The 26,333-nt window shown below is 38.8% G+C and overlaps 1 protein-coding gene across 1 annotated transcript; it reads right to left on the reverse strand.

Annotated features, from left to right (window-relative positions):
* Positions 1-1,791: 1,791 nt before the first annotated feature.
* appl2 (adaptor protein, phosphotyrosine interaction, PH domain and leucine zipper containing 2) lies at positions 1,792-25,236 on the reverse strand. The gene is made up of 21 exons (XM_038280427.1): positions 25,116-25,236; positions 22,716-22,814; positions 22,205-22,264; positions 19,576-19,647; positions 18,653-18,740; positions 18,525-18,566; positions 18,382-18,440; positions 17,873-18,019; positions 16,660-16,742; positions 14,697-14,849; positions 8,278-8,466; positions 8,143-8,185; positions 7,837-7,893; positions 7,005-7,099; positions 4,689-4,847; positions 4,443-4,492; positions 4,191-4,365; positions 3,872-3,908; positions 3,637-3,792; positions 3,478-3,525; positions 1,792-2,316 (listed from the first exon to the last, which is right to left on the reverse strand). The coding sequence occupies exons 1-21, from the start codon at positions 25,170-25,172 to the stop codon at positions 2,188-2,190; spliced, it is 1,998 nt and encodes a 665-aa protein (XP_038136355.1). The 5' UTR covers positions 25,173-25,236; the 3' UTR covers positions 1,792-2,187.
* Positions 25,237-26,333: the final 1,097 nt, after the last annotated feature.

Genomic DNA, 26,333 nt, shown 5'->3' on the forward strand with positions numbered 1-26,333 from the left:
GATGTTTTAGAGCAGGGATGTCAAACTGGTTCCAGAAAGGGCCGTGTGTCTGCAGTTTTTCTTTCCAACCAAGCAGTAGCAGACCAGACTCCAGTCATCTCATCAAGTGAGTCCAATCTGAACATGATGACTTGATGAGATGACTGGAGTCTGGTCTGCTACTGCTTGGTTGGAAAGAAAACCTGCAGCCACACGGCCCTTTCTGGAACCAGTTTGACACCCCTGTTTTAGAGCTTGAATTGAAATTTGCAGCTTCTAGCAGGACAGGCTAAAGTGTTGAGGTGAGACAAAGAGCCGAGCTGTTCAAGTTTTTAAAGGTATACTATGCAACCGGTGTTGATTTTCCAGCGAGGCTCCCCCCAGAGGGCGAAAGTAAAAGTGTGCTGTCGTAAATATGCTCAGCTGTTCTCCTGGTTTCTCCGTCAAGCCAGGCGAGGTTGTTTTGAGCTTAGCAGACAGGCGAACGCAACGAATCACCATGTCTACTGCAGGGACTATTTTGTTCCAATTTTCGAGTTTGAAAATTTAGCATGTTTTCATACATTATTTGTTATGCATGTGTCTAAATAAAGATTGTAGTTAGCCAAGTTCTCGCCGTAAAGCAAGACCGACTCTCGCGATGCACAAGACTTCTGAGCCTGTGGGTGCGGGCCGAGGGCTCCTGCAATTGCAAGTACGGTATTTCCCCTACAGACCACCAGGGCGGCCGAGAAAACCTTTGTTCGACCTAAAATGACTCATTTAATCATCCAAAACCTTATGGAACACATTAATTAACAGAGAAATGTTGCATAGCATGCCTTTAACATCTGTTGTCAAAGTATGACCCCTCCACCCAGAGAAGAACAGCTCCTTACATCTTTCATGTAAGGCCAAAGGTTCCTGACCTTCATGATTCTATCGACTCTTCACTGGAAATGTCCTAAATGAAATAGCCCCTTGTATTTTGTTAGGTTCTGCCTCTAAACCCTTTTACTATAAGACGACAAGCAAAATCCTGTATTGTAACATTCAAGGTCATGAAAATATTCAGAATTTACAGATTAAATGGTAAATTGGGTTCAAACAGAGCAGAAACGCACAATGAAAAATTCCCACCGATAACTCAACTTTCAGCTCCTCTGCTTCGATTATCATTAATAAACATGCGAAAACAGGCGTTTTTTTTCCCCCCCCACCCAAGATCGCAATACTTGGCTGAGTCTCGTTTCATGCATTACTGGAGAAAATTAGAGTTGAGTTTCCTCTTGTATTACAGCTCGGTACTTGGAAGAGAGGCTTTAATCTTCTACAAATGGAGCAGGAGCGAACGGTGTCATTTAATCATGCACCGCAGCAGGCCCTCTACACACACACACACACACACATATACACCCCACACACATACAGATTCAATGGCAAATAGACACTAACAAATCATATTTACACAAGATTCAAAAGAAATGGAGCATAGAGTTGTTTTTGGGAAAGATTCTCACTAAGGATGTCGCAGGCAGATTAGCCTCTGTTCTGTTTTCTGCAGGTAGTGGGAAACTCTTTCAAGCAGGATGTCAGTTCAGGTTAGTGTTGAAGATTTAAAGTCTGCAGAGATGAATTAAATGTCTTCCTCCTACCCCACAATTTCTAGGTAGTTATAATAAACTATAGTCACTATGAGCAAAAGCAAACATTGTCTAAACTTACTTCTTTCAACAGTTTTAGCTTCTTTAGCTGTATTAATGAGTGCTTTACCTTAAAAGTGCAATATTTTTTTTATATGAAGCTTCAGGAAATAAAATGCAAAAAACAGAATAATTACATATAAGTTTACAAGGTTTTCACAGGAAGAAAAGCTGAAATAACTGTAAACCAGACATGAAGAGATGGGCACCTCCAGTACCAACCAGGGGAGGACCTTAGGATGTGCATGCCTTGTAAAGTGGTGCACAAAGAAGGAAATGACTTCCATACTAATATTAAAAATGGAATGTGGTGATATTTAACAGCAAAAAGATGATTTATCTGATGCTTTTGGTTGAACCGACGTCCTTCTAGCACAGCAGTGGTATGGAGATGCAGCTGCACAGGTTCTGTAAAAACAAAGCCGTCCCTCTTGGGACAGTGTTACAGTACTAGACTTGGGATGAAGGTCATAATAAAACCTGGACTTTGATGTTTTGTTCTTTGGGGTGGGGGGGGGGAGACGTCTCAGGCCTCAGACTCAAGATCCTCTTGGCCTGCTCCACTGTTTGTTGTCGTCTCGGGCTCGAGAAGCAGAAACTTGCCGTCATTGGTCAGAGGCATGTTCTTCATCAGCTCGGCCAGAGCTTCTGGATCCTTTGGCAGAAAAAAAAAACACCCACAGTGAAAATTCACTGACCTCACTTTGTGTTAAAGCTGCTAAAAGTATTAACATCCCATTAACCTTTATACATCTATAAAACAAACACAGATGTTTGTTTAATTTAGTGTGATTGTATATGATATGCTAACACAAGTACATAATGGTAAAGGGAATGGGATGCTTTTATTTTGTTAACTTTGATACCCCCAAATAAAATCTAGTGCAGCAAACAGTCATAAATCTTAATTAGATTTTATTTGTGTGTAATTAAAAATCATACAAATCTAATGTTTCTGTGAATGCCTCAGAGGTTTGTTGGAAAGCAACGAACAAAGAGCAAGAGGAGGCATGCAGACCAACAAACTAGATCTACCAAGACGAGATTAAACCTCGGTTAGGTTATAAAAAAATGCTCTAGTTCTTTCACGAATCACAAACTTTGGTTAGATGATCAGAAAATAAAGAATAGGTAGATCCATCATCATACTAATGCAAACTAAACTAACAGGAAGAGCTTTAATAACAAGAAGCAGCCTAGTGTAGCTTTGGAGGAGCTGTAGAAATCCATAGCTCAGGTGGGAAAATGTGACATATGGCCCTTCACAAATATGTTTTATTTATTTATTTTATAAATAAAGTGAGCAGAAAATTGTAAGAAGGAAATTAGGCAGAAACTTAAGTCTTAAATGGAAGAGACACCCCAAAGATTTGGCTAGAGTTGCAGCATTAGGTGATTCTTTTGTCTCACATCACCAGTTCATACCGCTCTATGGCATCATATCTAAAGCTATCCTAATGAATCATAAGCGGATTCCTCAAACATTGAAAGCATAACAAATATATTCAAGTTCAAATTCATTGTATTCTCATTCCAGACCATGGGTGCCCTCTAGTGGAGGAGTTCCAACCTATTTCCATGCAAATTTCACCATTCAGTTCAAACAGATGTTTTATGCTAAACATGCAGTCATGTAATAAATTTATAAATATAATACTGTTGGCTTTAGTAAAAGTAAGTTAAAAATGACATCTAAAAAGATTGTATTTTAAGTAAGTAAAAGTAAATTCTTGGTACCAGCTTTTTGCCATCTTAATATAGAATCAAAATGTGATGTTTTAATTCCTGCTCCTAGGTTTCTGTAACACCATATTACCTTCTTTGCTTCTGTAATCTCCTTTGCCAAATTTATGGTGTAACATATCTGTGAATGAAAGGAAAAGGGCAGAACTAATTACACACGTTCAGCTTCAGTAAGCATGTTTTCCACCTGAAACATAAAACTAACAAAATGCTGATGTAACAGAGAGCAGACCTTTTCGCCCTCAGTGTTGCTCTCAAAGACGAAAGCGCTAAACGACGGTTCTCCCTCTTCGTTTCCGTCACTCCAGTCTCTCCCCTCGACCACGAACCCCATCAGCCGTCCGTTCTCTTGGTGCGCCGCAAACTGGCAGACCTCGTCTAGCTGGAACTGAGGAAAAAGGGATAAAGGTGGAAAACATGACGGAAGCCTCTGATAAAAAAAAACAAACAAAAAATGTCATACTTACACTTATTCTTGTTACTTGAGTTTGGGGATCAATTAACCTGTAAAAAGTAAAGACATTTTTTTTCTGCTAGTACATTTTCATATCATTTGACAAATAATTATCGCAAATATCTTTTGGAATGGAATGCATAATAAGCAAAGACAGAAATATAAACAAATATTTAATATTTCAGGGAACGATGATCACATCTGAGAGCTTTTTGCTAAAACCGATTCATCTCTATTGATTCATTTGCCTTGGAGATTTTTTAAACTAAGCCGAACAGCAAATGCATCACACCTGATCACCTCTAAACTGAATTAAAGCAGATTATGTGCACCTGAGGCTGCTGCTGGTGACCATGAGGTGAGCCTCCGTGGTCCTGAAGATGTTGTGGATGGCTCGGGCAGCCAGCACCTGCCTCATGGCCTCGTAGATCACCTCCTGGTTGTTTCCGCACTTAACAGCCATGGAGCCCAGGAAGCGCACGGCGAACACTTGCTGCAGGAGGGAGTCTGCAGAGGAAACATCAATTACAGAAGCTGAGAGCAGACCTAGAGAGCGTTTTAATGCTGCACGAGGCTCAATTTACCATCGCTCTCTGCTGTACACTCCTCTGTTTCTCCAAATGGATTTGTCCGCCTGTAACGATGCAAGAGCATGAATCAGCAAAATAAAAAAGCAGTTTACCTCCTGCATTGGTCATTATGAAGAAATCAGCTTCCTGGAAATGATGTAATAACTCAGTGAGGCCGGTGTTTGGGAGTATCAGCAGGGCCCCACTGCAGCCTGTGTCTTTCATATGAATAAACACGCACAACCTGCTGCCTTGCCTCACCTCCCCCCAGCTCTGTTCTGGTCCTGGAACTCTGACGCCGGCAGCATGATGTCGAACTGAATAGGCGTCCCAGGAGCAATCAGGTCTTCTGGTTCTGGAGCAGCAGCCTCTGTTTTCTGGGAATCGCTTCCAGCAGCTTGGACGCCTCCTGGCTTGGCCCTGAAGGACCAAGACACAGCATGAGTCTGGTTTTCAGGGAATGAACTCAATAAACTAAAAACCTTTCCCAAAGGGAAGCTTATTTTGAAGTATTTAATACTTAGTTCTGATGAAAGGCAAACATGACAAAATATTCAGCAAAATTCTTGAAGCCTCTTATTCACACTGGAAAAACCATCTAGAAATGAGTAAAAATGTCCTAAATTATGTGCATTTACCCTTAATTTGAGTAGGTAAATGAGATAGTTTGCCAATGGAATGAGTATTTTTACTCTTAAAATAAGATAACTAGATAATGTGCACTTGAAATAAGACAATGCAATTGTGTTTTCTTATTTTAAGTGTAAATTATCTTGTTCCATTGGCAAAATGTCTCGTTTACCTCCTCAATTCAAGAACAAATGCACTTTTTTTTAAAGAAAAAATGACTTATCTAGATTTAAACTTTTTCCAGTGCAATTTAATATATCATCATTCACATCATCCAAATTCTTTAGCAATACAAATCAAGCCATCGTCTCCAACATCATCTAAATAATTCCTATTTTTAAGCATTTATACCAGTGTCCTAGAAAAAAAGAATGTATTTAGTGTTTAAAAATGTTCCAACACTTTATCGTGTTAACAGTAAAGATGTATTGATCAGAATTTTGTGGCTTTAGAAAGTTTTAGCCTTATGAAACTTGTTCTGGGATTTCTTTGTCATACATAAGATGTCAGAAAAGCACAGAAATCTTTAAGTTTTAAAATTCCTCTCATGAATAGTTAAAGAATCAAAAGTGATGCCAAGCTGTGTGAGAGAATGAGTGAAGCATCTTTTAGTGGCACCTAAGAAGAGGCTTTAAAATGTAAATCCAGGTTTTATCCAGAAGGCTGCCAACATTAACAGAGCAACTGCACACCAAAAATGATCGAAATAAGTCAACATTTCTTAAATTAAGTTTATTTACCCTTAATTTGAGCAGGTAAATAAGATGATTTGCCAATGGAATGACTACTTTTACTCTTCAAATAAGATAATTAGATAATATTCACATGAAATAAGAAAATCCAAGAATTTTTAAATGTAAATCGTCTTGTTACATTCGCAAAGTGTCTCCTCAATTCAAGAAGAAATAAAGGCCAAAAATAGAAAAATTGACTTATTTAGATCAAAATTTTCCAGTGTGCTTTCTATTTGGTTCAGCCTTCCTGTTATCTGCTAATGGTCTCACTCTTTCTTTTCATCTCCCAGGCTAAATAAGAATATCTTGATATGTCATAGAAAATAATTTCCTTTTTGAAGTCCTTCATGTATCTTTGTTTTTCATTTAAACCTCTCATTGATGCTAACTTGGAGTATTCTTCCCTCAGTAGCAGCTCTGGCACTGCTGTTTCTTCACTAAGGCTTTATAACATTTGGGCAGATCAGGCTGAAAATAACTGTCTTCTTTCCCAGATGTTTCCATACTGTATTCCATACTGTGTCCATTTTTTGTCATTGTTTCTTTAAAGCAGACCTGAAACATTCAAACTTCAGTTCAAGAAAGTAGCGCAGTGTCAACCTTTCTTAATTGTTTTTAAACAGCAAAAGTGTTCAACATACAGATGTAACATATAACTAAGGATGCAAAAATTTATTTTAGGCTATAACCATTTTATCTCATTGTAATGGAAGGACTCAGTCAACTTGGAAGGATTTTATAAAACTTTCAGGTTTATTCAATGATTATTATAAAATTAAAGTATGTGCATATGGAACTTTAAAGAAATGAGATGCTTAACTCTGTTTACTGCAAACTGTCATGCAACTTTGGTAGAAAACTGCTGATGTTTGTGCAAAGATAATCACAGTTATCAGGAGACCACTCTATTCTGTGATTCAATCAGGAGGAGCATTTTGTCCTATGACCCGATCAATTGCCTTGTCAGAAGAACACTGTTCTGTAACCCACCCCATGTGTTATGATCTGCTAATAAAAAGGCTTCTGCTGAGGAAACCCGCCAGAGAGCAAATGTGGCTGAATGTGGCTCTCTCCTCCTGCAGGGGCCAAAAATCCCTATTCTGTGCAGACTCAGTTTATTTTTTATGAACCTACAATTTTGAATGTAACAAAAACATAAAGCTGTACTACACCGTTGTCTACATATAGTAGAGTTTTAAAGTGTGATACTGACCTGTCTGGGTTGGGAGAACCATCTTGTCTTTTCTCAAAGCTGGTGATCGGAGTTACCGCCTGAATGGCGGTCTGATTCAATCTAATGGCCACGGCCTGACAAGGAACAAAGAAGTTCAATTATTTACAGAAATCAGAATTAGACTGTAGAGATATGAACAAAGAAAATAAGAGAAAACTGACCGACTGGGTTGAGATGTTTAAGCCGTGAAACTTTACCAAATTAGTGATAAAAATATTGATTTGCTGCTTATTTCATGATGCTTTAGCTCTTTAAAATAATTTCATTTCTATCTATTTAATCTGAATGTGCAAAAGCACAACTGCTAGCTATGAATGTATGCTGTGAAATGGTTCATGAGATAAAAAAGGAGGAATAGAGCTAGTAGTGACTGATTAATGGAGTGAAATCTGTAGGAAGTTATAACGGTATTTGTACTTAAAAAACATATTTACGATTTCTCTTCAGTAAAAATATTAAACAGATCTGTTCTGATTGTGTGGAAAGTGAAACACAGCATTTTAATATCACCTTTTGTTGCATTTACAACTGCAGGTCTTTCAAAAAATATAATTAATATCATTACCAAGGCATGATACTACCCCCACCATGCACTACAACAAGAATGGAGCCTTTAAAACTTCAATTAGTGTGACTTTATAAAGGTACAAGTTGTATTTTTAAGAAGGCCAGAAAGATCAGCTTTGGTATCATTTAACCAAAACATATTTTCCCAAATAATTTACTTCACCTCCAATATCATAGAAATATAACTGCAGCTATCGTCAGCTATGTATAACATTTAAATTCTAGTTGCGTATTTATGCTTTACCTCTGGGTTATCAGTCAGGTAGATTTGTCTGGAGATGTTGTTCACGGTGCAAATCCACTGTAAAAGAAACAGAAAAAAAAAGTAAAGCTTCCCTTCAGTTTTGTCACAATTGGACTAAAATAACTTGACTGATATCAGCTGTCACAGACAACTCAGAGGTGTCCAGGCTAAAACAAAACTGAAAAGCACAGCAATGATGCCTGACAGCGTCTCCATTGTCCGGTGACAGATACTTATAGCAGAACATCTCTCTGTGATGGAGATCAAACACGCTGTCGTTTTAACGGCCTCCCTGTTGACACCAACCTCTTCATATTCTTTTTTGCTCTCAGCCTGAAGAATCATCGACCTGCAGGCGATAATGGAAGCAAACGATTTAAGTATGGTCTCACTTTTATTTGGTAAATAACAATCACTGTCAGAGGGGACGAGGCTGCGTACGTCTTTCCTGAAGGCGAGGTTATCTGAAAGCAGTAGCGTCTGTCCTCACACTCCACCGCCATGACGGAGCTGTTGTCCAGGTCCAGCACCATGCCCCCTGCCACGGCCCCGCGGGGCTGACACATGAGGTTTCCTCCCTGGGTGAAGAAGAAGAGTCGATCCCAGGCTGTGGTCACCAGCCCAGTTTTACTAGGAAACAGGAGAAAAAACTGGGTTAACCTTCAACTGAATAAATGAAGAATAAAGAAATTTGATAAAGCTCCTAAAATTATTATAATAAGCTTGATACAATCTGAAGGCCTCATATCCATCCATCCATCCATCCATCCATCCATCCATCCATCCATCCATCCATCCATCCATCCATCCATCCATCCATCCATCCATCCATCCATCCATCCATCCATCCATCCATCCATCCATCCATCCATCCTATCTGGTTGATATTTGTGCAACATTACCAAGAATCCACCAGATGTTTTTTCATCTTTTTAAAAGATCCTTATTAGACATGAATGAGGCATTAAGCGACAGAGCATCACCCGTTACAAACAGGAAGTCATTAAGATCAGTCACTCAGGATGACAACACCTGCTTAGCTCTTTCCTGAAACTAAGCTTGAGACACTTTGAATCCAAAATTCATTTGTACTGATCATTCTGCTGTCAGCCATTTCCACAAGGAAACTGAAACATTAATCACAGTAAATCTCTGATAAATTTCAGCACTATTAGCTAAACTGCGGTGCACACACAGCTCAGTGCTGATCCTAAATTTGCCCAAAGAAAGTTTTTCAGGCTTCTGACAGAAAAAGCAATATTTTTTTTTAAAAGTCAACTTCTTTCAGTTTGAGTATTTTTATTTACGTATTTAAACCAAATAAATCACTTTCCATCTCTTTCGGGACATCACAGCCATAATATCTATGATAAGAAAAATTAAAACTTGTCCTACCTATAAAGAAGAATAGGGCAAACTTTTAAATTTTTAAATTAAAATAAATGTTTCCTACCACTCTGAGCTGGAAAATACACGGCCTTTTTCCAAACCCCGAGATGTACACTCACCGGCCACTTTATTAGGTACACCTGTCCAACTGCTCGTTAACACTTAATTTCTAAGCAGCCAATCACATGGCAGCAACTCAGTGCATTTAGGCATGTAGACATGGTCAAGACAATCTCCTGCAGTTCAAACCGAGCATCAGTATGGGGAAGAAAGGTGATTTGAGTGACTTTGAACGTGGCATGATAGTTGGTGCCAGAAGGGCTGGTCTGAGTATTTCAGATACTGCTGATCTACTGGGATTTTCACACACAACCATCTCTAGGGTTTACAGAGAATGGTCCGAAAAAGAAAAAACATCCAGTGAGCGGCAGTTCTGTGGGCGGAAATGCCTTGTTGACTGGTTCGAGCTGATAGAAGGGCAACAGTGACTCAAATAACCACCCGTTACAACCAAGGTGGGCAGAAGAGCATCTCTGAATGCACAGTACGTCGAACTTTGAGGCAGATGGGCTACAGCAGCAGAAGACCACACCGGGTGCCACTCCTTTCAGCTAAGAACAGGAAACTGAGGCTACAATTTGCACAAGCTCATGGAAATTGGACAATAGAAGATTGGAAAAACGTTGCCTGGTCTGATGAGTCTCGATTTCTGCTGCAACATTCGGATGGTAGGGTCAGAATTTGGCGTCTACAACATGAAAGCATGGATCCATCCTGCCTTGTATCAACGGTTCAGGCTGGTGGTGGTGGTTTCATGGTGTGGGGAATATTTTCTTGGCACTCTTTGGGCCCCTTGGTACCAATTGAGCATGGTTGCAACGCCACAGCCTACCTGAGTATTGTTGCTGACCATGTCCATCCCTTTATGACCACAATGTACACAACTTCTGATGGCTACTTTCAGCAGGATAATGCGCCATGTCATAAAGCTGGAATCATCTCAGACTGGTTTCTTGAACATGACAATGAGTTCACTGTACTCAAATGGCCTCCACAGTCACCAGATCTCAATCCAATAGAGCATCTTTGGGATGTGGTGGAACGGGAGATTCGCATCATGGATGTGCAGCCGACAAATCTGCGGCAACTGTGTGATGTCATCATGTCAATATGGACCAAACTCCCTGAGGAATGCTTCCAGCACCTTGTTGAATCTATGCCACCAAGAATTGAGGCAGTTCTGAAGGCAAAATGGGGTCCAACCCGTTACTAGCATGGAGTACCTAATAAAGTGGCCGGTGAGTGTATGGCTAATATTTTAAGGTTTAACTTATTGAAACTTTTGATAATGTTTAAACAATTGCAATAAGTTAGATTTGAGACATTTTTTTTCTTCCCCTATCTAAAGCTGACGACATTAACCACTCTATTGTTCATTGAATTGAAAAAAAAGTCAAATTTTTGCAAACAAGTTCTTCCCTTTGCAACATCCTTTAATAATATATAAATGAAAGCAACAGCTAGTCTGATAAACCAGACTAAATGTGAGATTAAATGTGTAATTTAGTCTGGCCACGATGAATGAGACATCGGAAGATTGTTGATGAAAGCAACCCGTTGTCTTTCAAACCATCTCTGTGCCTATTGGTCAACGCTCTGACCAATTAGCGCCACTGAGTGTGACATAGTAAGCGCGACAGGAAGCTGGTGGGGGAAGGTAAACAAACAGCCTGTCGGTAAAACGGCGAATACATCCTTCTTAAAAATGAATGAGCGTAGAGCCTCTTCCTGCTCACGTTTCAACGAAAACCCAAAATCTAATCCTTCCAAAAATTATTCCAAAGCTGAATCAAACGAGAACTGTTCAATAGTTGTTGCAATCTTTCTTGTGCTTTCTCCAGAGTCGCGCAGCTTTGTCATCCCGCCCTCAAAACCCCACCCGCTTTGCATCGAAAAATTCAAAACACATCTCTGCGTTGTGATTGGCCCGCCAGTTCTAGGGTCCGGGGCATTGATCGAAGCTAGACCACTGGCAGGCAAAAATGATTTTGGCCGCTGGCAGGTGGGGCTAGTTTACTAGGCTAAGCAGCAGCACCTGAGCCATGAGCAGCTGCCTCCTTATTTTAACATGGTGGTTAGTTAACATTTCTAGCAGTGGTAGAATGGAAGCTATAGAGCATTTAAAGTGAAATATTGGTTTTAGTGATGAAAATGTGATCTTAATACATAATTTGCAAGAGCAACTTTAATAAATTAATAAAATGAATACAGTAAAAAAATCCCCCGAGAAATCTGTTGGAATAAAAGAGGTATGAAATAAAAAGCTCCCAAAACTCGACTGATTGTGAAAACCTTTAAACCAGTCCTTTGTTTTGTGCAGAATTCTTTAATGGATCCTCTTTTTCTTTGGCAAAAAACCTGCCTGGTAACAAGGGTCTATAAACATTTGAGAAAATTGGCTAGCACACTAGGCTACCTACGTTTAAGTAAATATAATGTGAGCAAAAGATAAAATTGTTACTATTAGCAGGTTAGTATAAAACTTTTTAGCACCAAAAAAAGCCCAAAAACTTTTCTGCTATTGCCTGGAGGAATCGACTACAGGTGCTGGTCATAAAATTAGAATATCATGAAAAAGTAGATTGATTTCAGTAATTCCATTTAAAAAGTAAAACTTGTATATTATATTCATACATTACATACAAACTCATATATTTCAGATGTTTATTTTGTTTAATTTTGATGATTACAAATGACAACAAATGAAAATCTCAAATTCATCATATCAGAAAATTAGAATATTGTGAAAAGGTTCAAAATTGATGGCCCCTGGTGCCACACTCTAATCAGCTAATTAACTCAAACCACCTGCAAAAGCCTTTAAATGGTCTTTCAGTCTAGTTCTATAGGCTACACAATCATGGGGAAGACTGCTGACTTGACAGTTGTCCAAAAGACGACCATCGACACCTTGCACAAGGAGGGCAAGACACAAAAGGTCATCGCTAAAGAGGCTGGCTGTTCACAGAGCTCAGTGTCCAAGCACATTAATAGAGAGGCGAAGGGAAGGAAAAGATGTGGTCGAAAAAAGTGTACAAGCAAGAGAGATAACCGCACCCTGGAGAGGATTGTGAAACAAAACCCATTCAAAAATGTGGGGGAGATTCACAAAGAGTGGACTGCAGCTGGAGTGAGTGCTTCAAGAACCACCACACACAGACGTATGAAAGACATGGGTTTCTGCTGTCGCATTCCTTGTGTCAAGCCACTCTTGAACCACAGACAGCGTCAGAAGCGTCTTGCCTGGGCTAAAGAGAAACAGGACTGGACTGCTGGTGAGTGGTCCAAAGTCATGTTCTCTGATGAAAGTAAATTTTGCATTTCCTTTGGAAATCAAGGTCCCAGAGTCTGGAGGAAAAGAAGAGAGGCACTTCATCCACGTTGCTTGAAGTCCAGTGTAAAGTTTCCACAGTCAGTGATGGTTTGGGGTGCCATGTCATCTGCTGGTGTTGGTCCATTGTGTTTTCTGAGGTCCAGGGTCAACGCAGCCACATACCAGGAAGTTTTAGAGCACTTTATGCTTCCTGCAGCTGCCCAACTTTTTGGAGATGCAGATTTCATTTTCCAACAGGACTTGGCACCTGCACACAGTGCCAAAGCTACCAGTACCTGGTTGAAGGACCATGGTATCCCTGTTCTTAATTGGCCAGCAAACTCTCCTGACCTTAACCCCATAGAAAATCTATGGGGTATTGTGAAGAAGAAGATGCAATACACCAGACCCAACAATTCAGAAGAGCTAAAAGCCACTATTAGAGCAACCTGGGCTATCATAACACCTGAGCAGTGCCACAGACTGATCGACTCCATGCCACGCCGCATTGCTGCAGTAATACAGGCCAAAGGAGGCCCAACTAAATACTGAGTGCTGTACATGCTCATACTTTTCATGTTCATACTTTTCAGTTGGCCAACATTTCTATAAATCCTTTGTTTTTATTGGTCTTCAGTAATATTCTAATTTTCTGATATGATGAATTTGAGATTTTCATTTGTTGTCATTTGTAATCATCAAAATTAAACAAAATAAACATCTGAAATATATGAGTTTGTATGTAATGTATGAATATAATATACAAGTTTCACTTTTTAAATGGAATTACTGAAATCAATCTACTTTTTCATGATATTCTAATTTTATGACCAGCACCTGTATGTATTTTGAAGGGCACTGTTTCTACCTTCAACAATATATTAATATACTTGCTCTGTATTTCATTTCATTTCAGTTCAATTCAGTTTATTTCTATAGCACCAATTCAAGTTTTCTATCTAAGGAAAACCAAGTGATTGCATCAACTTATTGACTTGAATGCAATCCCTCACACTAAGCGTGCTTGTAGTGACAGTGGAGAGGAAAAACTCCCTTTTAACAGGAAGAAACTTCCAGCAGAACCAGGCTCAGTGTGAGCGGCCATCTGCTGAGGCCGACTGGGTGTTAAAGGAGGCAGAAGCAGAATTAATTTCATAATTATAGTTTAGTTTGCTGCCTAACTTTGAACATCATTCATTAGACGAATTGAACAGCAAAAAAGGTTTAGGTAAATTTTCAATCTATCATTTACTTTTAACTTATTATCAATGTTTCTGGGGTAGTTTAGCTTCTTTAGCAGATCAGTTTACCATTTACGCTAACAGCTTTGACACTGACTTTTCATTAGAAAATAAATGTCTTTTCTAGTTGACTGATGTATTTAAGATCTACCATCGGGATTAATCTATTAATTTGTAAACTACAGGATTATGAATCACGTGAACCCCCCATGCTCCCTTTTCTTCACACATCCTCTTTTGAAAAATAAAACATTTTTATTTTTGATCAGTAGTGCAGAGTGTGGCAGACCGTGCACCCGGTGACTCATAGCCCTAATACCAAACCATTTAAAACCCTGAATCTCATTTTCCAGCAGTTCATCTGAAAAGAAGTTGAGGTGGCACTAAGCGTGCAGAGTGACTGGTGATCTGGGAAACCTTTTTCCTTTAGAGTCACAGACATTTGTCAGAGACTTTTGATGTATATGGGGGAGCGACGGCATTCGACAGCGCTGGCATTTCACTAAATCACAACGAATGCTACGCTGCAGTTTTGCCCCCCCCCCCTCCAGCTATTAAGGAGGTTCCCCTTCTCATACATCTGCTCCACAATAAGCTGACGGAGCACGCTGTCACCATGTTACCTGACCCACCTTGTCTTCTTTGACAGACCTATTGTTCCTTTCATTCATGTTTTCTGCATATTTTTAGACCAGATTTCCAGGAATAACTACCTCCATAACTCACTTCTGCTTGTCTGTTAAGGGATTTTTTCAAATTTACTTTTTGCAGAAACCACTTAAAAATCAACAGGCACACATGAATATGAGACATCAGCAGACTTCAGATGGGGTTGGAAATACAGCAATCAATCTTACTTCCGAATGTTGAGGTAGCCAGCCTTCTGGATAAGCGTGCGATTAACCGTCTTGGTTTCCTTATCAGGCATATAGACGGTGTCTTCCACAGATAGAAGGTCCTTCTGGGACATACGCATGACCTCGGCCTCAGCATCCAGCTGCTTCTGAATACTGGACAAAATTATTTATTTATTAAGAGAAAAACTATCTGAATATACAGACTTTTTATCATTTATCAATTTCTACGGTAAATCCTTCAGGGCCATGCAAAAGTCTTCACACAACTTGAATTGTTCTACATCTTGTCCCGTACAACTCGTACTCGTACTCGTCGTCTCCCGCTTTATCCGGAACCGGGTCGCGGGGGCAGCAGACTAAGCAGAGACTCTCACACTTCCCTCTCCGCAGACACCTCCTCCAGCTCTGCTGGGGGAAGCCCTAGGCGCTCCCAGGCCAGCCGAGAGACGTAGTCTCTCCAGCGTGTCCTGGGTCGTCCCCTGGGCCTCCTCCCAGTGGGACGTGCCTGGAACACCTCCCGAGGGAGGCGTCCAGGGGGCATCCGAAGAAGATGTCCGAGCCACCTCAACTGACTCCTCTCGATGTGGAGGAGAACCGGCTTCACACTGAGCCTCTCCCGAATGACCGAGCTCCTCACCCTATCTCTAAGGGAGAGCCCAGCCACCCTACGGAGAAAGCTAATTTCAGCTGCTTGTATCCGGGATCTCGTTCTTTCGGTCATGATCCAAATTTCATGACCACAGGTGAGGGTAGGAACGTAGACCGAACGGTAAATTGAGAGCTTTGCCTTTTCGCTCAGCTCTCTCTTCACCACGACAGACCAGTGCAGTGTCCGCATTATTGCAGCAGCCGCACCGATCCGTCTATCGATCTCCCGCTCCATTCTTCCCTCACTCGTGAACAGAACCCCAAGATACTTGAACTCCTCCACTTGAGGCAGGGACTAAAAAGCAACTAAAAGCCTTATTGTTTTCTTTAGATTTAAGTGCTTAGCTAATGATAGAGCAGTGCATCCATGTATTGAAATGAAAGTTATACATGTGTAGGACCAGCATGCTGAAAACTATGGATGCCCATAGCATAATGTTTCCAACAACATGTTTGTTACTATTGACATGTGTGTGCAAAGTAAGATTTTCTTCACACAAAGTGTTTTGCATGAACACTGAAAAAAATAATGCAACCGCTTTTGGCATTTTCTTGATAATATTTAGTTAGTTCAACACAATTGTTTTATGTTCTACCACATGAAACAATTGTGTTAAAGCTACAGTGTGTAATAATTACAGGGATATACAGTCAGAAATTTAATATATTATACAAATCTATGTTATTTATCATCATCTACGAGCTCAGCCTCTTAACCTTAATATTTGTGTTGCCTTAGAATTCGTTATTTATAATTACATAGGAGCGGGTCTCGCAGCCATGGAGGCAGACATCTTTGCGCTACGGCAGCGCAGAGCCAACAAACTAGTGATTGCGAGATCGCCAAAACGTCACAACGATGTAGAAAAAATAACGGATATATTTATTATCTTAAGTCTACATGAAATCTATACCCTACACAGACAAATGAAATACTATCTGTAAAATTATCTATGTAAACAAACCTCATCACTTGAGAAGGTAGGTGATGCGGACGTCGTGGAAGACATTTTGTCCCGTAACGCTCGCCGTATTGTTGGGGGGGAGAAGCGGTGGGGGGAGATGTTCATGTTGCTGCAGTCTGCAGTCTGACCGCTAGATGTCGCTAAAAGTTACACACTGTAGCTTTAAAGTAACTAAATAAGATTAAGTAAATGCCAAAAATGGTTGCATTATTTTTTTCAGTGTAGGTTAGGTACACAAGTTTGGGACTCATCTAATTGAATTAGTAAACATTGAAAAAGGGTAAAAAAAAATCTGCAAGGCACTATAAGCCACAGTCATTAGTAGGAAAGTGCAAATTGAATGGAATTACTTTTGGGTCATGTTGGACACTGAAGAGAGAAAATTGTCCATCTTCTTTGACACCAGCTCAAGGCCCTTCTTGAAAAAGTTGATCTGTGAGCAAACAGATAATAAAAAGTTCATTATTAGGGTGTAGATGGATCTACAAATAAAATATCTTTTATAGTTATTGTGTTTCAACAAAGCAAATAAGACATAGCTTCTAGCTGCAAAGCTTTTCATATTTATTTGCAAATCTCAATGAATCTGTATAAAAATCCTTTAAATAATCAGTCACTGCAGGAATGTGAAATGGTACTTTAAAAATGAAGAAAACCAGCCTCTTTTTTTTAAGTACATCTGGTTAGTGTAAGATTCATGTCACTATTTAGGTTCATCAGAGGGTTAAGTGTTTCCTGTTTACCTGGAGCGTAAATATAATGTGAGAGGGGCTGATCTTGGACTCTTACATATGGGAAGGACACAAGAATATACTGTTTAAATAAAGAATTTATGTGAGGTTCTTACGGAAGAGGATTAGGGCCACTGAAAAAAATAAAAGTTAACTGATTTTTTTTTAATTTTATTTCAGTATAGTATGGGAAAAAAGTCAGAAATTTGAGAAAAAAGTCAGAATTCTGAGATTAAAGTCAGAATTCAGAGAAAAAAGTCAGAATTCTGAGACTAAAGTCAGAATTCTGACTTTTTTCTCAGAATTCTGACTTTTTTCCCATACTATACTGAAATAAAATAAAAAAAAAAATCAGTTAACTTTTATTTTTTTCAGTGGCCCTAATCCTCTTCCGTAGGTTCTTATAGCTAATATAGGAGAAAAAAAAAAGCAGTATTACACCTGAACTTGGATAGATCTACATACAGAAGAATCTTTTTAAATCATAGAACTAATTTAAAAGGTAACAAAACAAGACCCATCAGCATGACGAGAAGATAGATATCAATATCATTACTGGAAATTTTCAAAGTGAGAATATGCAACTGTAATGAATAGATTATTTAATATTTATTAAATGTTTTTCAAAAATCTTTACCAGGGGGGCAGATCCTGAACTGTGGTTTCGATGTAACAACACGTACAATAATTTTTTTACTTTAACGGTTTCTTTATACACTAATAAAAGAAACAAATCTGCCTATAAAAACAAATATTTGACTCTTTTGATTAATTTTTTGCCATCAGGATCATGTGGTGAGACACAGTTCAAAGGTCAGCTTGAAGTCAGTACCTGCGCCTGAGTGTAGCCTAGCATCGGCTCAAGCATGGCTACTCTCTTGCGGTACTGCAGGGCGTTGAGGGCGCAGTAATACTGCAAAGAGGCCTGGTGCTGCTTCCTCCTGGTGTACGCCACCTCCTTCACCATGTCTGCCTTCAGCTGTCCAAACAGGAGAGGGCAGAGCATGCAAATTTACCCTGTAAATCTACTACTATCAAGATTTGCTCTCTCCTACATACCGTATGCAAACACTGGTCATGCTCTTAAACATGCAAATTTAGCAAGCTTCCATTTGCTTGTGCTTTCAGAACAACATGCTCTAATGTTTAATAGCCACAGAATCGGCACTTTCAGAGTGAAGAGTTACAGTTTAACAGCACATTTAGCTCTGGAGCAGATCACTTTTTTAACATCATAAAGTCTCAGATGGCTGTTAAACACTTCAGCTGCATTAACAGCAGCATTGCTGCACTGTAAGGGTTTTTACTGCTAGTTAAATCAGCACTCTGTGGTTATTCTACCTTTTCATTCTCCTTCTTCTTGGGCAATCGGCTGTACTTGACCATAGCCGCCTCATGTTCTGCTCAGGGGAAGAGAGGGGACTGAGATTAAGTACAAAAATTGTCTAATTTGCTCCTGAAAAACGCTAAATTTCCATGCTTACCATCAGTGGCGATGCCAAATATTTCCTTCAGAGTGCTTATTTCTGCAAAGAGTGATTTTTATTTTTTTTAAATAAGGGATAAATATAGAAAAACTTATTTATCGTTTCTTTTTTCCCCCATTAGCTACCTGTGAGGTCTTTCTCTCTGAACTGGATCAGGGGGAACACCATGCTGTCAGCCATCTGGTTAGCCAGCTCAGAGTGGAGCGAGTTTAGCTAGGGAAAAAAAAACAACATAACATTTTCAAACATCTTTGCACAAAGATGCAAACAACAGATGGATATCTTGAAGGATGTCGCTTTCTTTATTTATATAACCATAAAAGGGTTTTCATTCATCAGTGTTGGTTGTGATGATGGCACAAAAAGCAAGAGCAGGTTATGTGAAGGAAATGAAAAACTTTCCATTTCACTCTGACGATGGAAACAGGACTGCACAGATGAGCAAATCCTTCTTTTATTCTCTCTGCTTATCAACAAACTCCACACCAACAAGTCTGCAGGGTAAAGCAGGTGGATTGGTTTGATTTGGTGGGAAGTGGATCAATAGGATTAGACTTAAGAGTTCAGGTTTGGTCTCTCCGCTAAATGACGTTTCCTCAGTTTGGACGATGAAGTAAAAGGTCAACATCTCGTGTCTTTGAGGATGCCAGTCCTGGGTGCTGACAGGGCCTGCTCCTGAACCCCCTATGGCTGACACCGACAGGCCCATCTGTTCTGACTGCAAGAACAGCCACTCCTGATTCATCTACACATCCATCCATCGACCAGAAAGCTCTGCTTCCCTCTGCTCATCCATTCAGCATGACAAACACCACATTCCCCTCACTACTTAGCCACTCAGTTCCGGTCTCACAGGGCTGGCAGCCTGCTGGTCTTTTTATTAGCCTCTTTTTTTCCCCTAGCAGGATGCTGGGCAAGCACAGGTGTAACATCTTTTGTAATGAGATAAAGAACCTCACTAATAACTTTGGAGCCGCTTATCATCCCTCATCGGGTGCACGGAAAAACACAAAAGCCAAAAAACCAGACAGAAAAGAAAGGAACTCACCTCTCCAACGGTTTTTGCAAAGCTCTGCAAAGTAGCGATGACTTCTTCGTCTCCTTTTCCAAGGGCAAAATTCTAGACAGAAAGGGGGGGAATTCAGTTGGCTTTGAAATTTTATCATAAATCTAACCAAAAAAGGGAGGCTTATTTAGGGGCGAAACACTCCTTAAAGACTCCCAGAGACACTGAGCTATAGCTCTTAACAAAAAAAAAAAACCTTGAAATGCATCATTAGGAGTTTTTTTTACTTCTGATTAAATCCTTTCTGTGTGACTCCACATTAAATCTACAAATTGATCAGCTGTTATTCCTACATTAGGTGTGAAGTAGATCAGAAGTAACTTTCTGACTTGTTTAGTTATTTCTACACTAGCAGGAGCTCAATTGTTGAAGCACAATTGTTTACTCATTACACCCATACCTTGGCCACAATATTGACCTTAACTTGGAACAAGTATCACAGCATAGAGGCTGTATTCACTGATTTAATGCGTAATTTACAATATTCTCGACTCAATATATTTGATGTTTTATTTACAAAATTAACACAAAAGGAGAGCAAAATATTTTTTCTGACTAATTTAGTCACCCTATGAGAATAGCCCCATTAACACTACCCTATGCTAGCATGGTGTGTAAACAAAGCGGAGTTTGTATGACGTCATCTGCGCGCCGGACTGCAGTTGTGACAGGCAGCCCGGGCCACAGGCGGCTACGCTCTACCCCTTCTATTCATTCGGCAAACTAATCTGAATCGTTTAATTCCATTTGGAGAGCGAGATCATCTGTAGTAGTAGCACTAGACATCTTCCAGGCATGTGAGTAAAACTAGCAGCAGTTCAGCCGACAGGATAAATGCATGGTAGCCAGCACGCGGATGACGTCATACACACTCCGCTTTGTTTTAAAAAAATATAAATATAAAATATATAACTGTGGATGTCTGGAGGACAGTGATTCGCCTACATGTTACGAATGCTGGCGACCATATATAATACATAATGAACAGTTTAGTTTTAGCCTTCAACTCGTTGCCCAGAGGAAGACGTTACTTGGATATTACAAAATTTAATATCTTCAGAACAGCTCCAAATGACACAAAACTAATATGGGTGAGTAGAACATAATGTAATAATGTAAAATCAAGAGGCCAATGTAAAAAAAAAAAAAAAAACGGCGTTCCCCTTTATGGTGGAGGATCTTAACCTTCTGGGCGAATAAGGCACTAACTACCTGTCCGTAACCTATTTTGGAACTAAGCCATTCAATAATTTAGAAGCATTTTAAAATATTTTTTTGTGAAGGTGTAAGGACGTTATAACTGGGCAGATGTGCTCTACTTTATTATTTTTAGTGAGGACTTGGCAGCAGCATTCTGGATCAACTGTAGCTGTCTGACCTGTAAAAAGACCTTTGTGGACAATTTATTTTTCAAGATCCCACTCAATTGTGTCTACTTTAATCATGGAAATGCTTTTCAGTTGATAGAAGTTTCTAACCATGTTTCTGTTATAAAGTATTTGCTTAAAAATCATTTTCCTGAAAGAGATTTAGTATAAATGTTAAAATGGCCCAAATAAAATACCTCTCTGGCTGGTTGCATCTGACCCTTTATGGCTTATGTGAGCAATAAAAGTGAGATTGTTTCTTGCTTTTTTATCATCAAAGAGCATCTCCAGTCAGAGGCTACATCCCCACAGCAGCCCTTTGTATATAACAATTGAGTAATTTGTTATTATACCTTCATCTTTAGCCCTTATATAAACTGTAATTTTTTTCCGAACCTTAATGTTTTATCTCAGTTTTCCTTTAAAATTAAAGAACAAAAAAATAGTGAATAAATGAGGCTGTGTTCAATTTGCGGAGGAGCTTTCGGATATCTTTGCATACTTCACAGACATTTTGTGGTTCCTGTGAATGACTGTGTATGTCTAAACTTAGAGCACATTTAGACCGGCCAATTTTGCTTATATTAAATGTCAACGTCTAAAACAGGTTAGGAAATCTTTTACAGATCATTGCAATAAAAAAAACTGTACATTTAAAACATCAATAAAATGCATCTGTGTTTGCTGTGCAGAATATACGCCTGCCCATACCATAATACTCCCCTCCACCATTACGGGCCACCTTAGTGGTATTATACCTTGGTAAAACAGCAACCTTTAGGGTAGCCTTTAATATGGCCAACCTAAGGCACACCTGTGTAATAATCCTGCTGTCTAATCAGCATCTTGATATGCCACACCTGTTAGGTGGATGGATCATCTCAGCAAAGGAGGACAGATTTATGAACAATTAACAAAGGAACAACAAGTAACAAAAAAGTGTTGCATTTATATTTTAATTTTAACTCACTGACATTTTCTGAATGGAGTATTTTCTGCAGAATCTTTACCATAAATTGTGATTTTTTTTTTTGAAACATAACACTGCTCTGATATGTATAACGATTCTAGATTGCAATCATTAAAAGCCCTTCTAATCTTTAGGTATTAATCTCATGCCCAGCTTTAGAAATATTTGTTCAGAAACTGTTGTGGTGGCTCTTTTCAGTTTTGCCCCGGCCAAAAAACAGGTTAATTAAATTATGAACCTTTCACGGTTTCTACTGTGGTGTCTGGAAACTTACCTTCTTTTCATAGTCCAGAAGCTGCCGTGAAAGCTGCTCTGTGGCCAGCCCCATTTCACTCTGCAAAAACAGAAGGAAGACAAGGAATTACTTATTATAAAAGGTTAATTACAGGAGCGCCATATCCTGCGTCTCTGGCGTATCATAAAAGAATTAGCAAAATGAGAAGATAAGATTTGAATCAAAGTTCACATGAGATTTCAATTGAAGAAACAAAGGGACAACGAGTTAAACCAAACCTTACAGTGCAACTATAAGATCCAAAGACATGATTATAAATGTTTGCAACAGAGTTGTAAAGGTAATACTCTCAGTGCAAATGCTTTCAGAAACCTTCTTTAAACATACACATCTCAGGATTCTGATTAGAAAATGGCCCATGTGAGAGAGGATTCTAACGCATAAAGCAGAGTCATTAAAACAAGATCTAAAGAAAACATCTTAGTTTTGAACATCAACCTAATGGCTTTAATGGATCAGGGTGTAAATGTGACCATTTGTGCTTTGGTACCTGAGCTCCAAACACCCGCTGCATGGCCTGCAGCAGCTGGTTGGTGTACTCTGTGAGATTCCCTGCATCTTCCTCGAACACGCTCAGCAAGGATCGGGTCTGTGAGACAACACAAGCGCTGGTTAATGTTCCCCTGTTCCAGAATCTACTTCATCTCTTTACTACATAATTTTAATCTAAATTCAAGGGAAAGTAGAATAAACCTCAAGACATATCTTTGAAAACTGATCATGCTTAAATTCAAAGAAAAAAAGTGTTGCTTGCTTTTCTAATCAATCTTTCTCACAGAAAAGTGTTTAAACCATCAGTACACCTCCTAAACTAAGCACATTAACACTTGTGCTACTTTTTCATCCTTGGTCACAGAACAATCACAAACTTTACTGTATTTTTTTACTTTATTTTGTATGATATAAAAGTAATCCAAAGTTTGTTGAATTTCCAAGTCTAAACTAGTTGCATTAAATTAGTTTAACAAAATTATACTAAGAAACAATATATAAAGGAGGTAATATGAAAATGCACGCAGCAATTTTTAGACTTTATTTATATAAACGCAGAGGTGTCAAGCAATGAAGTACAAATACTTTGTTACTGTACTTAAGTACACTATTTAGGTATCTATACTTTACTCCATCACTTATTTTTCTTCCTATTTCTGACTTCTACTCTATTGCATTTTAACACAAGTATCTGTACTTTCTATTCCTTACATTTTTAAAACAAATGTTACTCGTTACTCTTGGCTTCGGTTTAATGTTTATAAATATTTTTTTCACGTCATGTGCGCCATCCAATGCAGATCATTGGCTCCATCCACATCTAGTGAAAACTACTGTAATTGGATGAGTCATATGACGCAAACACTCATTGGTTAGCTAAAGGAAATCATCAGAAGCAAGCAGGTGTTCTTCAAACTGCAAACGTGAATTGTCTATGCCATGCTACAATTTTCAGAAAAAGATGTTGAAATGTCTGAAAGGTCGGAAACAGGCGAGAGCGTATCGGGAGATGGAGACCAACAAGACCTCCTTCATCCTTGGCCCTATCTCAAAGAATTTTTTCGAAATGGTCGAAAAATTGAGCTTTCAGTTCATATAGTGGCATCTGGCTGTTTTTTTTTTTAAAGGTTACTTTATTCTTTTAAACTTTAAGTAGTTTTTGGAGCATATAGTTTTTCACTTTTACTTGAGTAAAGAGGTGAAGTTGATACTTCAACTTTTACCAGAGTGCTTTTAAACTGCAGTATCTATACTTAAGTAAGAAATGTGTGAACTTTTGACACCACTGTATAACCGTGGAAAAGCTCATGCAGCATTAATGTGCATGAAAAGTGCTGCAGAAATTATGGAAGTTAAAATAAGGGGATAAGTAGCTGAAATAAAGTTATTTTATTAATGATGTAGACACTGATGACTTGATTTGAGGACAAACTAATAAAAAATTTTACTACAGGATGTCTATGCAAACTTAAAAAAAAAAAAAAAAATCAAGTGAAGCCACTTATACCAACAGGTGCAGCAAGGAAATGCGGATATAGCAGAAAGTAACACGCCCATAAGGGTTGGGTCTGTTTACATTTGACAGCAGTTGACTTTTGATACTCAAAGAAAGATAAGACATTTCACATTAAAATTAAACCATTTGCAGAATTGTCAGTCTTTGCTCTGTTAAGATTAAAGCCTGTTCCTGGAAAAGACAGCTTCCTGAAAACAAAAAAAAAATTAAAATAATAAATCTTCTTGTATAAGCTGCACTTAAAGTAGGACCATTAAAAGAAGACAGATATGTTTGACAGGGGAGTGATGCAACAAATAACACAAAACAGCCCAGAGCAAGTCAAAGGTTTCCAGAGCTTATTTCACTCTAATGTTATGCATTGAAATCCTGCAGACGCAGTAATATTAGTGACAGCGCTGATTCAGACTATAATGGAAACCTTTCCCATGAAGCCTGATTTAGGCCGAAACTGGCTCTGCTGCAGCCTGAAACTACAACTCTAAATATGACCGAGGGAAATTAAACTGTACCAAAAGTAATAGTAAGGGTTGAGTTACATGTTTAAAACAGAAGCTTTAGGGTGTACATAATGCAAATAAAAGGACTCTTTTGAATAGAGGTAGCATTATTAACATAAAACTAACCAATATGTGATATTTACAGTTTGGTTAGAAAGTGTGTTCGCAGCAAACAGCCGTTTCCGTTACTAACGGGGGATTACATCCTAATAACAATGTGTCAACTGGACGCTTGTTTCACCATCGAGGAATGGAAACAGCCCACAGTGGAAACTGGATATTAGCTAGGCTAAAGTAAAGCTAACCTCTGCGCTCCTAACAAACTAATCGTGTTAACAGGGTCTCCACACGCGTGGAAAAAAAGACTCCCACACTGGCGTACCTGAGGGCTGTCCTGCAGGGCGTCCTCCAGGAGTAGTTTGTGATGTACGGCCGGCATCTTGTTAGCTGTACCAGGAGACAGGAATGAGGGGCTGGAAATACTAACGAATGAGAACTACGTTTCCCAGAGATCTTTGCGTGCCTACGTAGAATTTGAAGGGACAATTCTCAGAATTCATTTTTTTACACTGTTTTTACGGACAAAAACAACCGTATTTGGTTAATTCTTTTTTTGAAAAGCTTATTTATATGATTTAGATTTTGTAAAGTTAAAACCCCACTTTTATTGCGATTTAACGTTTTAGCCTAGCTCATATATTTGGCCCTAGCTCAGCAACGTCACAAAAAGCAGAATAAACACTGCCCCCTTGTGGTTCTAAAATGGACATTACAGTCGTTTTACATCCAGTTTGAGAGTCCTGAGAATATTCATGTTGCATTCTATGTTTAGTTATTGTTTTCAGTTTCGCTTCCTTCAAAAATGTTTCTATACCTTTATTTCACTGACTTGTTTGAGTTAAAAAGAACACTTTTCACACGGTTATGTAATCAGTTGACAACAAAGTGGATTCAATTTTGAGAGACATGAAATGGAAAAAGCAGCAGACCCACGAATAAGTGTAAATTAAAAAAAATATATAATAGATCTAAGTCTTACAGTTATTAAAATTCTGCTATACTGTCATTAGCAAAAACATTAATTAGACTAGACCTATTTTTTCATTTTATAATATTACAACCCCATGATTGAAAGTGGGCAGTGTTTAATTTAATATCAAGATAAATACTTCTGTTTTTCAAGAGTATCTTAAAGTATATTAGGGAAACAATTTCATGGTTTGGTTACAAAATGTTATTTAAAAGCTTGAAATACCTAATTGTTCAAGTTACCAAACTGCAGACGACATGGCACAATTGTAAACCTACCAGGGCATGATCTTATACCTATATTAATAGACACAAAAAAGCATTTTTAAGTCACTTATATATTGTAGTTCACACCTTTCTTCATCTCAGAAAATGAGCTGCAGAAATCTGGATGTTTGACCAACCCCATTATACAGAGTTACAATCATGAAGTAAGGATGAAGGAAAATTGCGCATTATTCTCTTCTTCTTTTCACTTCAGAAGAAAATGCTTAGTTAAACAAAAATGGTTTCATGTACAACTGTGAAAAAATCTGTATGTTAAAATTTAAATTTTAATTAAACTTCACCC

The sequence above is a fragment of the Cyprinodon tularosa genome, unplaced genomic scaffold (assembly GCF_016077235.1).
Source record: "Cyprinodon tularosa strain WSP-4 unplaced genomic scaffold, ASM1607723v1 ctg16, whole genome shotgun sequence".
Taxonomy (NCBI): Eukaryota; Metazoa; Chordata; class Actinopteri; order Cyprinodontiformes; family Cyprinodontidae; genus Cyprinodon; species Cyprinodon tularosa.

Excerpts from the sequence above, each read along its gene's own strand:
- appl2 (XM_038280427.1), bottom strand. The coding sequence starts at position 25,172 with ATGCCGGCCGTACATCACAAACTACTCCTGGAGGACGCCCTGCAGGAC. Across the intron at positions 22,815-25,115 it reads CCCTGCAGGACAGCCCTCAG|ACCCGATCCTTGCTGAGCGT; the intron begins GTACGCCAGTGT and ends GTTGTCTCACAG. Across the intron at positions 19,648-22,204 it reads TTCTGGACTATGAAAAGAAG|AATTTTGCCCTTGGAAAAGG; the intron begins GTAAGTTTCCAG and ends CTTTCTGTCTAG.